Source organism: Scyliorhinus canicula, chromosome 15, assembly GCF_902713615.1.
Source record: "Scyliorhinus canicula chromosome 15, sScyCan1.1, whole genome shotgun sequence".
Lineage (NCBI taxonomy): Eukaryota > Metazoa > Chordata > Chondrichthyes > Carcharhiniformes > Scyliorhinidae > Scyliorhinus > Scyliorhinus canicula.
In genome coordinates this window covers 57,994,603-58,010,237 of record NC_052160.1, presented here as the reverse complement: position 1 = coordinate 58,010,237, position 15,635 = coordinate 57,994,603, and the positions used below count along the sequence as shown (strand labels likewise).

Here is a 15,635-nt window from a genome sequence, read left to right as displayed (position 1 = left end):
TGGGCTGGAAGGGTCTTAACAGTTGTCCCAATCATATTATGGCACGGGGGTGGGAGAGTCCATGAGGAAATTGACAGCCTGGATGTACAATCTCTATTTTCACTTATTTAATCTAACTTTTCCAGTTGGCTGCGTTTTCGGCCAATGCAGTGCACACGCAGTTATACCGCTTTACTCCGAGACGTCATTGCGAGTGATGGAGATCAGGGGCGAAAATCTCCGACCCCCAGCAGGGTCGGAGAATCGCCCGGGGCCGCCGAAAATCCCGCCCCTGCCGTGGCAGAAATTCTCCGACACCCGGAAATTGGCGGTCGCGGAAATCGCGCCACGTCGAGCGGCGAGCCCCCTGCGGCGATTCCCCGGCCCGCGATGGGCCGAAGTCCTGCCGTTGGGAGGCCTCTCTCGCTGCTGAGGTTTGAACCACCTCTGGTGGCAGCGGGATTTGCGGCGTGAGCGGGCCCCCGGGGTCCTGGGGGAGGGGGGGGGCGCGGGGCGATCGGACCCCAGGGGGTGCCCCCACGGTGGCCAGGCCCGCGATCGGGGCCCAGCGATCGGTGGGCAGGCCAGTGCCGTGGGGGCACTCTTTCCCTTCCACCGCTGCCACGGCCTTCACCATGGCGGACGCAGAAGAGAATCTCCCAGCGCACATGCGCCGGTGGTGACATCAGTGGCACCACATCACTAGCGAAGGCCTTTCGGCCAGCCCCAGCGCCGGGCGGCGGAGTGCCAACCACTCCGGCGCGGGCCTAGCCCCTCAATGTGAGGGCTTGGCCCCCAAAGGCGCGGAGAATTTCGCACCTTTGGGGAGGCCCGACGCCGGAGTGGTTGGCGCCACTCCGCTACGCTGGGACCCCCCCTCCCCCGCCGGGTAGGGGAGAATCCCGCCCCATAACTCTTCTCATTCCCCAGTCTCTGTGTGAGGCTCATTCTCTCCATCTATCTTCTCATTTGTTTTAAACAAACTTCAAGCTCGCAGCAACCTAATGAGAACTCAAACTCAGGAACAAAATTCAATTAGCAATCCTGTGGATTTTGCAACCCTGACAGCTCACTCATCGCTACGTTAAACATTTTGCTATTCTCTGCACTATTAAAGTGAAATGCAGTCCGCTGTTTTCTCTTCCACAATCTCTAACATACAGAGGGCGAGATCTTCCCGTCCCTCTGAAGCTCCCCCGCCCTCATGGCGGGTTCTCCAGCAGCAGGTGGGGGGGGTGGAGCAAACCATACAAGACACCGCAAACTTTGGCGGGACCAGAAGATCCCACCAGGTGTGTGCCAAAGAAACAAATCCGCATGTTTCCCAACCGGAAACCCTGGATAAACAGGGATATCCACTGCTTGCTGAAGTCTAGGTCTGAGGCGTTCAAGTCAGGTGACCCTGACCTATACAAGAAAGCCAGATATGATCTAAGGAGATTCATCAAAGATGCCAAAAGACAGCACCGGAGTCCCAGGCTAGCCACACGGACCCCCGCCGTCTATGGCAAGGTCTGCAAGACGTAACAGGATACAAGGAGATGGCATGTAAAATCACCGGCTCCAATGCACCCCTTCCTGATGAGCTTAACGCATTTTATGCCCGCTTTGAACAAGAGGTCAGCGAGAGCAAGCCCTCCACCCCAGAAGCCGCGGATGAACTTGTATCTGAGATCACCACTGCAGATGTCAGAGCAGCCTTCTCGAAGGTCAACCCACGGAAAGCCACTGGCCCGGGTGGGGTACCCGGACGAGCACTCAGGTCTTGCGTGGATCAGCTGGCGGGGGTATTCGCAGACATCTTCAACCTCTCCTTACAACAATCTGAGGTCCCTATCTGCTTCAAGAAGATGACTATCATCCCTGTACCAAAAAAAAGCCAAGCAGCGTGCCTCAATGACTATTGTCCAGTGGCTCTGACATTCATCATCATGAAGTGCTTCGAAAGGTTAGTCATGGCACAGATCAACTCCAGCCTCCCGGATTGCCTTGATCCACTACAGTTCACTTAACTCTGCAACAGGTCCACAGCAGACGCCATCTCCATGGCCCTGCACTCTACCCTGGAACACCTAGATAACAAAGACACTTTTGCCAGACTCCTATTCATCGACTACAACTCAGCCTTAAACACCTTTACTCCTACAAAACTCATCTCCAAACTCCATGGCCTTGGCCTCGGCTCCTCCCTCTGCGACTGGATCCTGAACTTTCTAACCCACAGGCCACAATCAGTAAGGATAGGCAACAACTCCTCCACGATCATCCTCAAATGCGGTGCCCCACAAGGCTGTGTCCTCAGCCCCCTACTATACTCTTAAATACCTATGACTGTGTGGCCAAATTCCCCTCCAACTTGATTTACAAATTTGCTGATGACAGCACCATAGTGGGTCGGATCTCAAACAATGACGAGACAGAATACAGGAATGAGATAGAGAATCAGGTGAACGACGACAATCTCTCCCTCAATGTCAACAAAACAAAGGAGATTGTCATCGACTTCAGGAAGCGTAGTGGAGAACATACCCCTGTCTACATCAATGGGAACGAAGTAGAAAGGGTCGAGAGCTTCAAGTTTTTAGGTGTCCTGGTCCCCCCATGCCGACACTATAGTTAAGAAAGCCCACCAATGACTACTTTATGAGAAGACTACGGAGAAGACTCTCACCAACTTCTACAGATGCACCATAGAAAACTTTCTTTCTGGTGGTATCACAGCTTGATATGGAGCCTGCTCTGCCCAAGAACGCAGAAAACTACAAAAGGTTGTGAATGTAGCCCAATCCATCACGCAAACCAGCCTCCCATCCATTGACTCTGTCTACAATTTGCGCTGCCTCAGAAAGGAAGCCAGCATAATTAAGGACCCCATGCACCCCGGACATACTCTCTTCCACCTTCTTCCGTCAGGAAAAAGATACCAAAGTTTGGGGTCACGCACCAACCGACTCAAGAACAGCTTCTTCCCTACTGCCATCAGACTTTTGAATGGACCTACCTCATATTAAATTTATCTTTTCTGTACACCTTGCTATAACTGTAACATTATATTCTGCAGGCTCTTCTTCCTTCCCTATGTACAGTATGCATTGTTTGTACAGCATGCAAGAAAACCCCCCTTCCGGCAGCATGGTTTGTAGCAGCAGAGGCAGCCTGCATTGACCAGCGGTGGGATATTCCAGCCCTGACGCTGTCAATGGGGTTTCCTGTTATTTGCACCCTCCACCGCCACGGAGCCCGCGGGGGGGGGGGGGGGGGGGGGGGGGGGGGGGGCATCACCGTTGGCAGGGCCAGAAGATTCTGTCAGTGGGAACAGCTCGAAAATTCCACTCACAGTGTTTCCATAATGTCCAGTTGTCCCATTTATAATATCATTTCCTTCTCTTCTATGTCTCCAGTCCTTTATCTGACACTAATTGCTGGCAGAAATGAGGGGAGGGGGTGGTGGTATTCTTGCCAGTACTTCACCCTGCAACGTATGATAGGGAAATACTTGGGGGTAACCCACCTCAGCATGGAGTCTGAGTTTTTGCCTTTACCTCACTTTATCATGCATTTAGAAGAGTTATAATAAGTAGGAATAGAGGAGCATAGGAACAGGAGTAGGTCACTCAGCCCCTCGAGTCTGCTCCGCCACTAGCTGATCCATATCTTAAATCCACTTACCTGCCTTGATTCCCTTAAAATATTTAGAATCCACTGTTTTAAGAAAGGAGGTAGGCAGAGAGCGGGTAATTATAGGCCAGTGAGCTTAACTTCAGTAGTAGGGAAGATGCTGGAATCTATCATCGAGGAAGAAATAGCAAGGCATCTGGATTGAAATTGTCCCATTGGGCAGACGCAGCATGGGTTCATAAAGGGCAGGTCGTGCCTAACTATTTTAGTGGAATTTTTTGAGGACGTTACCAGTGCGGTAGATAACGGGGAGCCAATGGATGTGGTATATTTGGATTTCCAGAAAGCCTTTGACAAAGTGCCACACAAAAGGTTGCTGCATAAGATAAAGATGCATGGCATTCAGGGTAAAGTAGTAGCATGGATAGAGGATTGGTTAATTAATAGAAAACAAAGAGTGGGGATTAATGGGTCTTTCTCTGGTTGGCAATCAGTAGCTAGTGGTGTCCCTCAGGGATCAGTGTTGGGCCCACAATTGTTCACAATTTACATAGATGATTTGGAGTTGGGGACCATGGCCAATGTGTCCAAGTTTGCAGACGACACTAAGATGAGTGGTAAAGCAAAAAGTGCTGAGGATACTGGAAGTCTGCAGAGGGATTTTGATAGGTTAAGTGAATGGGCTAGGGTCTGGCAGTTGGAATACAATGTTGACAAATGTGAGGTTATCCATTTTGGTAGGAATAACAGCAAACGGGATTATTATTTAAATGATAAAATATTAAAACATGCTGCTGTGCAGAGAGACCTGGGTGTGCTAGTGCAAAAATTTGGTTTATCGGTGCAACAGGTGATTAAGAAGGCAAATGGAATTTTGTCCTTCATTGCTAGAGGGATGGAGTTTAAGACAAGGGAGATTCTGCTGCAATTGTATAAGGTGTTAATGAGGCCACACCTGGAGTACTGTGTTCAGTTTTGGTCTCCTTACTTGAGAAAGGACGTACTGGCATGGGGGGGGGGGGGGGGGGGGGGGGGGGGGGGTGCAGAGGAGATTCACTAGGTTAATCCCAGAGCTGAAGCTGCTGGATTACGAGGAGAGGTTGAGTAGACTTGGACTGTACTCGTTGGAATTTAGAAGGATGAGGGGAATTTTATAGAAGCATATAAAATTATGAAGGGAATAGATAGGATAGATGCAGACAGGTTGTTTCCACTGGTGGGTGAAAGCAAAACTAGGGGGCATAGCCTCAAAATAAGGAGAAGTAGATTTAGGACTGAGTTTAGGAGGAACTTCTTCACCCAAAGGGTTGTGAATCTATGGAATTCCTTGCCCAGTGAAGCAGTAGAGGCTTCCTTCATTAAATGTCTTGAAAATAAAGATAGATAATTTTTTGAAGAATAAAGGGATTAAGGGTTATGGTGTCCGGGCCGGAAAGTGGAGCTGAGTCCACAAAAGATCAGCCATGATCTCATTGAATGGCGGAGCAGGCTCGAGGGGCCAGATAGCCTACTCCTGCTCCTGTTATGTAATCTGTAGAATTTATAGAATTCCTATAGTGCAGAAGGAGGCCATTCCGCCCATCTAGTCAACACCAACCCTCCGAAAGAGCCCTCTACCTCAACCCACTCCCCCACCCATCATCATGGGCAATCCACCCAACCCAACCAATCCATCTCAGATTTGAAACGTTCAATTGATCCCCAGCCTCAACCAGGTTTTTTAGGGAAGGGGTTTCAGCTACTTTTTGTGTGAAGAAGTGCTGCCTAACATCATCCTGAAACAGCTAAGATCTATTTTAAGTTTATGCTTCCTTGTTCTGCATACCCTATACTTCAATCCCCATCATGACCTTTTTAATCACTTTAAAGATTCAATTCAAACAGCCGTTCATCCATTATACTTACAGAATACAAGCTTGGTCTGATGGAACCATCAATTCAGTGAACACGTGTAGTTGGATCTGAACAGAGGCTTTAATACACTTACAACAGAGCCAGCCTATTCGTCATTGAACTCCAGATGACTGCAGGCTGGCTCTAAGGCACTGATCTTTATACATCGGTCCCAGGGGGAGGAGTCCTGGGCGGAGCCAAGGGAGGAGCCCAGTACAAACTCTCGCGTACTCCCAGAGCGACTCCCCCTGGTGGTTGGATAGTGCAACTGCACTTACAATGGTGGATAGTGAACATATATACACGGAGTTATATTGGCAACTATATACAGCATTGATCTTACAACGGGTAGATAACAAACATATATACATGGAGTGATATTGGCAACTATATATAGTGTGAATCACATTCACCACATGGTCTATGTAACCTGTCCTCATAATTTAACACGCTAAACCCCAAAGAGTACAATGGATCATTTGTTTACGTGTTCCCACATATAACAAGAAAGGACACATTTTGGAAAGCTGAAAATTGATCCTTTGCTTAATTTTTGCATTATAGAGCATCAGCCCATTCCCTGAGCGTCCCTGGTACTATCTAAGGTAGATAACCATTAAGGATAACGTCCGTCATTCTGTTGTAGTGCGAGAAAACAATAGACTAGTCATAGAATTTACAGTTCAGAAGGAGGCCCTACCCAAGGTTAACACCTCCACCCTATCTCCATAATCCAGTAACCCCACCCAACAATAAGGACAATTTTTGGACATTAAGGGCAATTTATCATGGCCAATCCACCTAACCTGCACATCTTTGGACTGTGGGAGGAAACCGGATCACCTGGAGGAAACCCACGCACACACGGGAAGAACGTGCAGACTCCGCACAGACAGTGAACCAAGCCGGGAATCGAACCTGGGTCCTTGGAGCTGTGAAGCAATTGTGCTAACCACCATGCTACCGTGCTGCCCAAAATGTTAATCAGTTAACAGTGGAGCTGTTTCAGTTGATGGAACTACCGTGCAGAGAAGGAGGTTATTCAGTCCATTGTGTGGGCCCCTGATTTTTCCCTAGACTCTGCAATTTTCTTTTCCCTTTACTGAGTACATGTCACATTTCCTTTTGAAAGTTTCGATTCAATCCATTTCCACAACTTTTCAGGCAGTTCGTTCCAGACCATAACATCCCTCTGAATAAGAGAAATTTCCCTCCCCCACCCCCCCCCACCTCGAGGTTTGTATTGTGCACCCAAATGTATATCTACCTCCCCAGTTTCCACCCTGCCCCCACACACAAACAGATGCCTACATATGTGTTATAAATAATATTGCCAATTGTACAGAGTTGCTGCTGTTGAGCTGGTGCATAATACCTTACCAGTTATTTTATTTTATTTTTTATTTCTTTTTTATTATTTTTATTTTTTTTGGTATGTTTGTGTGTGCCCTTATCTTCTATATCTTATATATCTTATTCTGTGTACATAATGGTAAGTATACTTTGTTCAAAAATCCAATAAAAAACATTTATAAAAAAAAGAATAATCACATAAAGCAGACCCTTTACTCGCACACTAGAGAAGCCCCTTTACCATTCTCAACATCGGTTTTACAGAACCTGCTACTTAAGGGAATAGTGTAGATGGGCTTTAGAGGGGTTTCACAGGTCGGTGCAACATTGAGGGCCGAAGGGCCTGTACTGCGCTGTAATGTTCGATGTTCATTTGGACCAAGCTGACAACCTCATTCAGAACCCCTTCCCGATTGCTGGTGTGGGTAAAATAAAAATTGGATAGTCAGGATCTGGAGAGATTGGCACTGAGGCATGGTTTTGGACATCTGCTAAATCTGACACAGTAGCAAAATACTGTGAACTCACAACAGGAATCCTGGAAATACTCAGCAACTCAGGCAACATCCGAAGGAATAAGATGCAGAGCAAAATATTCCGCTCCCACCAGACACAGGATCGTGGCAGGCGGGAAGCATGAGTTTGCAGGAGGCCAAAAGTTAGTTTCCCCACAGCGGGTAGTTGGTTTGGAGTCTTGTTCCCCTGACATTCATAACAGGCAGCATGGCAGCACAGTGGTTAGCACTACTGCCTCACAACACCAGGGACCCGCGTTCAATTCTGGCTTTGGGTGACGGTGTGGAGTTTGCAGATTCTCCCCGTATCTGTGTGGGTTTCCTCCGGGTGCTCTGGTTTCCTCCCACACTTCAAAGATGTGCAGGTTAGGTGGATTGGCATAATAAATTGCCCCTTAGTGTCTAAAGATGTGCAGGTTAGGTTACGGGATAGGGTTGGGTTGGGTGGAGCAGTGGACCTGGGTAGAGTGCTGCTACCTCGCAGTGCCAAGGACTTGGGATCGATCCCAGCCCTGGGTCACTTTCCGTGTGGAGCTTACACAATCTTCCCATGTATTCGTGGGTCCCATCCCCAAGACCAAAATTGCGCGGGGTGGGCGGTTTGGCCATGCTAAATAGCCTCTTAAATAGGAACAAAAGGAATAAAAGCTGTCCCCTCGTACTATTGCATGGCTCAACTTGTGACTTATCTTTAGTGAGATTATGATGTTGAGACAAAACCATTGTCTCGATGGAGTTAAATTTCATAAACTGTTTCTGGCAGAAAGTATGGAATGAGCGGACTGGGACTGTATGGGCATCTGCTTTGCTGACTGATCCTCTGATTCAGTGGATGAAATCTTGCTGCTTGATCCTGGTGGTTTGAATCCCAACCTCTTGATGTTTGGGCTTTGTAGTTGCTCTATCCTGGAGAAAAACAAAAAATAGCCCACCTCCAGGCTCCTCAAACCTAACTAGATAGGGCGTGACGCATTCATTCCGTAAAGGAAGAGTTTCTAATGTAAGGAAGCACTGGCACATTTTTGAAATGTTAATCAACACTTGGGATTTTGGGTCTGCAGCAGCCATAAAAATGGAGAGGAGACCGGGAAAGGCCTCTCTCCCGGTCGCTCTCTATTCCCTGGCGGTCTTGGTGGAGCACTGAAATAAAGGTGAACTCTACCAAGGATGGGAGGAAGAGGACAACCTCTCTACCCAAACAGGAGTGATTGGAAGCAGCAGAGGAAGTCGGGGAACTGGAGTGTGGACCTTCCAAATTGGAGACAGGGTACCAGATGGAATCAGGAGGGCAGGAAAGATGAGTGGCAGAGCACTTTCAGGTGCCAAATCCTGCATTGACCCACCCAGCATGGCCTCAGCACAGTCTTCCATGACTCCACTTCTGTCCCTTGACCACCCTCTAGTCCTGCCCGTATCTACCCTCCCCCTTCTCTTGTTCCACAGACTCCCCCCCCCCCCCACCGCTCCCCAACCCCTACCAATCCTGACTCTGTCTCACTTTTCCCTCTCATGTTCCACCCTTCACTCCCCAACCCTAGTCCTGCCTGCACCTTACCCCTTCCCACTGGTCAAGCCTCCCCTGCTCAGTCTTTGTACGCCTTGCACTACAGGCACCCGGGGTGGAATTCTCCCCTACCCGGCGGGACGGGGGGTCCCGGCGCCGAGGAGTGGCGTGAACCACGCCGGCGTTGGGCTTCCCCAAAGGTGCTGAATCCTCCGCAGCTTCAGGGGCTAGGCCGGCCCTGGAGTAGTTTGCGCCTCGCCGACCGGCTGGGAAGGGGCTTGGCGCCACGCCAACTGGTGGGCCTCTGCCGGCCGGCACGAGTTGGCACATGCGCGGGCGCGCCAGCATGTGCTGGCATCATCCCAGCGCATGCGCAGAGGGGTTCGTCTCCGCACCGGCAATGGCGGACCAGTACAGCTGCCGGTGCAGAAGTGCCCCCACGGCACGTGCCCCCACGGCACATGCCCTCCCGCGGATCGGTGGGCCCCGATCGTGGGCTAGGCCACAATGGGGGCACCTCCTGGGGCCAGGTCCCCCCACACCCCCCCCCCCCCCCCCCTCCTCCCCGAGGACCCTGGAGGCCGCCCGCACAGCCAGCAAATACCTGGTGTAACATATGGCGGCGGGACTGGCAGAAAACGGACAGCCACTCGGCCCATTGCGGGCCGGAGAATCGCCGGGGGGGGGGGCGCGATTCCCGCCCCCACCAAATCCCCGGTGGCGGAGAATTCGGCAGGGGGTCGGAGAATCCCGCCCCATATATTTCGCAGTTACGCTCTTAAAAGATGCGGAAGCAGCGTCTACTGACTTCCAAATTTGCCAGCTGCGTGCCACTTCCGAATAATCGTAAAACGGACCGTTTTAATTGTCCATTAGCGGGGCACTTAATTTGAAGGGGGAAAGTAATTCCCGTGAGTTGGCCTTTTCGTGAGTCTTCATGAGGTGGAGATGAATGTAAATGTGGTCCCCAAGATAGATCCGTGGGAAACATGACCGCCTTTAACCCACTATCAAAGTTGGGAGAACAAAATTCCAAACTAATTTCCTGTCAGTGGGAAACAGAGGCTGGAAAAGTTTCTGACTGTTCGTGCCAGCGGGATCTTCCAGTCCCGCTGATGACACATCCCCACTGCGGGTTTTCTGGCAGCAAGGGGTTCATTCATCGGAAAACCCTGTTGAAAACAATGTTCCTATCGCCAGCAAACGGCGGGGGGGGGGGGGGCATAAAACCCCTCCCACATTCACGTTAAATTTAGTGACACCCACCCACCATGATTCCCAGTGGAAAAATCCACCCAAAATGTACATTTCCTAGCACACATTATTGAATGCCTTTGACACTTTGGAAAATCTGCTCATTTTCCTTATTTCCTGGTTTATTTCCTTCTGACCATTCTCACTCCCAACCCCATCCTCCCTTTCCCAGCCATGCTTTTGTAAATAATACTTTTTTTACCCCCCCCATTTTTGGTTTTCCCAGCACTTTTCCCTGGGAATGACAGCATTCTGCCCGTTCTGTTCTTCACCAGACTTTTACCCTCGTGTGGTTGAGCTCACCTGGATGTGTCGGTGGTGTTAACAGTGACACAGTGAGAAAGGTCAATGTAATATCCCACACCAGATTTCTAATAACTTTTGTATAAAAGGTCAGCCAGTAAGGCACCGTCCATAACAGGAACCCGGCTGGGATCTACCAGGCAGTTTATATATTATATTGTAAATAAAATTATGTTTCTTTATTTTACTCGGTGTGGACTCCCATTGTCCTTATCAAAGCTTCATCCCTTGACAGGCACTGCGGTAGAAGTACCTTCCCAGCACTATTACTACCTAACAGTTTTGTTATCATTTACCTAAACGACCACAGTCCCTGGAAATACTGTTAAAAGTGGAGGCTTTGAATGCCTTGGACTTAGGGTTGCCAGGGAGTGTCGAAGTAATGTCAGAAATGAAAAGTTAATCTCCTAGATGCGGCTTCCAGTAACTCTGGAAAAACATTATTTGGTCATTCAAAATTTTTAACACTTTCCTTTCTTAGTTCCAAAAATATGCGGAGGTGGTGATAAAGAAGACTGACAGTCAGGAATCATCCATTTGGGTAATGAGAGATAAGGAAAGTGATGATTTTCAGAACTGATGGAGAAAAGTTACATGCCCCAAGGGTGCTTGTGTCTGTTAACCAATGGTGGAAGGGTGGGGGTGGGGAGGTTTGAGGCAGGAGGTCACACCACCAGGAATATGTCTGACCAGAGTTGGCAACCCTACGTGGACTCCATCCAGGAGTCACACACCAGGAATATGTCTGACCAGAGTTGGCAACCCTACGTGGACTCCATCCAGGAGTCACACACCAGGAATATGTCTAACCAGAGTTGGCAACCCTACGTGGACTCCATCCAGGAGGTCACACACCAGGAATATGTCTGACCAGAGTTGGCAACCCTACGTGGACTCCATCTCCATACTTCAATACATTGCATCAAGAATTAGTGAAAGACATAAGGGAAAAGTACATCCGACATTTTCCAACTGACTGCTAATGAGCCGAATGTTTCTGTTGTGTTCTGCTGCTTCGGATAACACAGGCTGCGACTTGATGCAGTCTTAACTAAAGGATGCTCCAGACTCTGAAATGAGTTCAACGTGTTTATTGAACTATTAACACAGTTCTCAAATGAGTTCGACTCTCTGCTAATCTAACTGTAGTAACTCAGTCTAACTGTACTAGCTTGCTCTAAGCCACGTGCTGGGGTGTGATGCTGCTGATCAACCCTGTCTAACTCTCTAGATGTCTGTCTGTGGAAAGAGGCAGGGTGTGAGTGCCTCCTCCCTTTTATAGTGTTTATGTCATGCCCCCTTGTGGTGATGCCACCTCTGAGTGTCCTGACTGCCCATTGGATGTTTCCTATTCTGAGTGTTCATTGGTTGCATGTTTGCATATCATGACAGTTTCCACATTCAATCATTGATTTTTATTAATGTACCTTCACCAGGACAGCACGGCGGGATGGGACAGGGGTACAATTTTCTAAATTGTTTTACAGGATATGGGCATTGCTAGGCATTTTTATTCTTAATCCCTAATTTCCCTTGAGAAAATGGTGGTGAGCTGCCTTCTTCAGCCATTGCAGTCCATGTGGTGTAGGGACACCCAAAGTGCTGTCAGGGAGGGAGTTCTAGGGTTTTGACCCAGTGACAATGAAGGAACGGCGATACATTTTCAAGTCAGGATGGTGAGTGATTTGGAGAGGAATTTGTGGGTCATAGTGTTCCCAAGTATCTGCTGCCTCTGTCCTTCGAGATTGTAGTGGCCATAGATATGGTCCTGATTGATTAGAAATAACAATAGGGAAAGATGCCTAACAGGCTGTCAATTCACCAGTCCATCCCTTGCTACTCTACAAAGTCAAGATGTACCCTTTAAGTAAGGTAATAACTCATTTAAAAATCTGTTTAAAATAGTTTCACACCACTCTAAGCGTTCAAACAAACATATTAAATAGTTTCATTTTAGGGATGGGGAATTGAGGAACTGAGTGGAGTGAATTGTGAGGACAGGTTCATGCATAAAATACCTTCTTATTTTCTTCATTCTCTTTAAACCTTGATTGAACTCAGTGACTTACTGAGAAGGGACTTTTTTTTTATAAATGTGGAAACATCCACCAGTTGGGAGAAGTGGAAAGAATCCATAACTTATCCAAATTGATTTATATAAGGATTTCAGGATTAATTCACAACCGCATTGAACTTACAGCAGGAATACCTGCTCAATTGCTCTGATTTAATGAGTTACTCATGCAACAATAATGTATGCAGTGGTATCTAAGGAAATGCACAATTAATTTGCCAAGTAAAGCAGGCTACAGCATTTAGATTCGCTGCTCAGGAGGCTGCTGAAATCCTGGGCCCACGTGTTCAGCTTTTAATTTAATTGCTCGGGGATGAGTTTCTTGCCGGACAATCAGAAAAGGCTTGTCAGCTTATTCTAACTTATTCCAACTGGATCAGGTGGGCACCTGGGCCGCCAAAAATAATTTAGGGCCCCGTTAAGGTGACAGTGGAAATGGAGTGAAGGGATTGCAATATCTTTTCAGAGACAATTTTAACTATGCCAAGTGAGGTGGGTTAATATTACCAAGCACCCCCCCCCCCCCCCCCCGTAATCCTAGGTGCTTCTTAAATCTTTCCACAGATCTTTGCCTCTCCTGTTCCATTCCAAGAGGTTTTATTTGGATTTTCCCACTGTTTATGACTCAAGCTGGAGGTACCGTTCTGAAAGTGTTGCCCATCTCTGCTGATCCCACCCAGGCAGTCATTTCCTTTTGTCTGACATCCTGGGCATCCTGGACGGTGAGCTCCAACAGGTTATTCAACCATGGAAAGCATTGTGGCTGAGCCCAACCCCATCAGGGCTCGGCATCGCAGTTCGTGCTTTCCAGCTGCCTTGCCTTCCCTGGATTGTGACAACAATATTCCTTTACCATGATCCAGGCTGGGATTAGCTAACTCCGGAAAGACCAGGAATTCAACCTGGGATCTTCTCGTTTCCAACATCATAACCGTGAATATGCTTCAAAAGTACTTCATTGGCTGTAAAGCACATTGGGAAACCCAAAAGTCACGAGAGGTGCCATATTCCTTTTTGTCAGTATGCATGACTCGATACTGCCACCATGTGGTTTATTTAGCCATTGTAAATAAAAGGAGCCAGATGAGGGATTGTGTGAGCTGAGGGACAGTGACTATCCAACTAGTGTTTTATGGTACAAAAGGATAAGATCATAATGAAGACATTCTACCTATTAGATCCATACCAGCTCTTGCTGGAGCAATCCCACTGATTCAGTCCTCTCCTTAGCTCTTTGTCCTGCTCTGCTTCAATTATCAACACACAATTCCCCCAAAAGATTATTGTTTTTTGCCTCGACCACTGGGCCAAAGCATTCCATGCTCTGGCAACTCTCTGCATAAAAGAAATTCCTCCTCCTATTTCTCCTCACTTCAGTACTGCTAATTCTAAAATTGCTGATGATCGAAGGGTTAGTGGTAACATTTTTCACACTTCCTCCTTACAGCCACTCTGACAAATACTATATATCATATAAATAATTGTCACACAGCCCCAGAGGCTGCTTTCCCCTTTGAAGGGAGAGCTGACGGGTGGTGATTTAACATTGAGGATCACCACACCTCAGGCGAGCAGCAAGGTTGAGAAGGCGGACTCCTCATGGATAAGCTCGGCCGATATGGGGATTGAGCCGTGCTGTTGCCGTCAGTCTGCATTACGAATTGGCCCTTCAGCCAACTGAGCTAACCAACCCCAAGTGCTGGGTTATAAATCCCCCTAACCAGCCCAGAGCCGGCTGAGTAACACCATTACATGTCACAGCAGCCTCTGAAGTTAGCGTCTGATCTATTCACAAGATCCTGGCTTTACCCCTTTGTTGAACTGAACCAAGTTAATGTGCTGCTGTTCCCTTCCGTGTAGGCTGAATCTCCGGGAGCTGGGCCCCTGGGCATCTCACATGCGCTGGATCATATGGATGATGGCCTGTGTAGGGACCGTCTATGTGTTTCAGTTTCATGAACGGTGAGTACCTAGACTGACTGAAAGTGAAACAGAAATGAAGGGCGTAGTGAGGAGAAGCTGGTATGTACTTATAACCGCATTATAGTTATTTTCTTTTAAACTCACTAACAAAGAAGATTTATTGCAATAACCTGCTAACCCATGGAATGCTGAATACTGATCCCATCCCACTCTCAGCCCATTTATCCCCTTACTCCCCTATTTCACCCCTCAGGAGGGGAGTCAGGTGTTTAGGGAGAGATAATCTGTCCCAACAGCACAAACTGAAGTCCACGTCTGCTTTGCTCTCCCCTGCCCCCAGAGGCTAGCCTAAGACCAGCACTTTTCGTAGCCCAGTCCACCTTCCCAACCAGGTTATTGATGCAGATTCCATTTGGTGGGAAGAGTACAGTGCAAACTAATTAAAGAGGTGGACATTTCTTTTAAATTACTCTTTTGGATTCTGATATGGGTAGACAGCCATATTTTCATACTTCACCAACACCTGAACTTCTGTTTGGAAATGACAAGAATATAAAAGACTGAAAATGGATCAGAAAGCATTACAAATGCCGACAGCCCTCTCTCCTGGAGTGACATACATGGACTGATGGAATTGCCTAGAGCACAGAGAAGGTAGAATTTTAATCAAATGTGTACTTTTAGTAGAAGCAGGCATCTAAGCCTAAACGCTGGCACAGGATGCGTTGCAGTGCACAGGAACAGGAGGAGGCCGTTCAATTCCTTGAGTCTGTTCTGCCATTCACTTAATCATGGCTGATCTGTTACCTTAATTCCATTTAGTCTCCTTTGTTCCATATTCCTCAATATCATAGAATTTGCAATGCAGAAGAAGGCCATTCGGTCCATCGAATCTGCACCGGCTCTTGGAAAGAGCACCCTACCCAAGGTCAACACCTCCACCTTATCCCCATAACCTAGTAACCCCACCCAACACTAAGGGCAATTTTGGACACTAAGGGCAATTTATCATGGCCAATCCACCTAACCTGCACATCTTTGGACTGTGGGAAGAAACCAGAGCACCTGGAGGAAACCCACACACACACGAAGAGGATGTGCAGACTCCACACAGACAGAGACCCAAGCTGGAATCGAACCTGGGACCCTGGAGCTGTGAAGCAATTGTGCTATCCACAAGGCTACCGTGCTGCCCATACTTGCCTAACAAAATTTATCA

General features: G+C 48.0%; 1 protein-coding gene across 2 annotated transcripts in view; it reads left to right on the top strand.

Annotated features, from left to right (window-relative positions):
* The window catches only part of mmd2a (monocyte to macrophage differentiation-associated 2a), a 168,960-nt gene that overhangs the window by 123,135 nt on the left and 30,190 nt on the right, over positions 1-15,635 (top strand). For both annotated transcript variants that reach the window (XM_038821048.1, XM_038821047.1), the window contains exon 5: positions 14,354-14,455. In XM_038821048.1, coding sequence (XP_038676976.1) covers positions 14,354-14,455 — 102 coding nt within the window. The remainder of the gene's footprint in view (positions 1-14,353; positions 14,456-15,635) is intronic.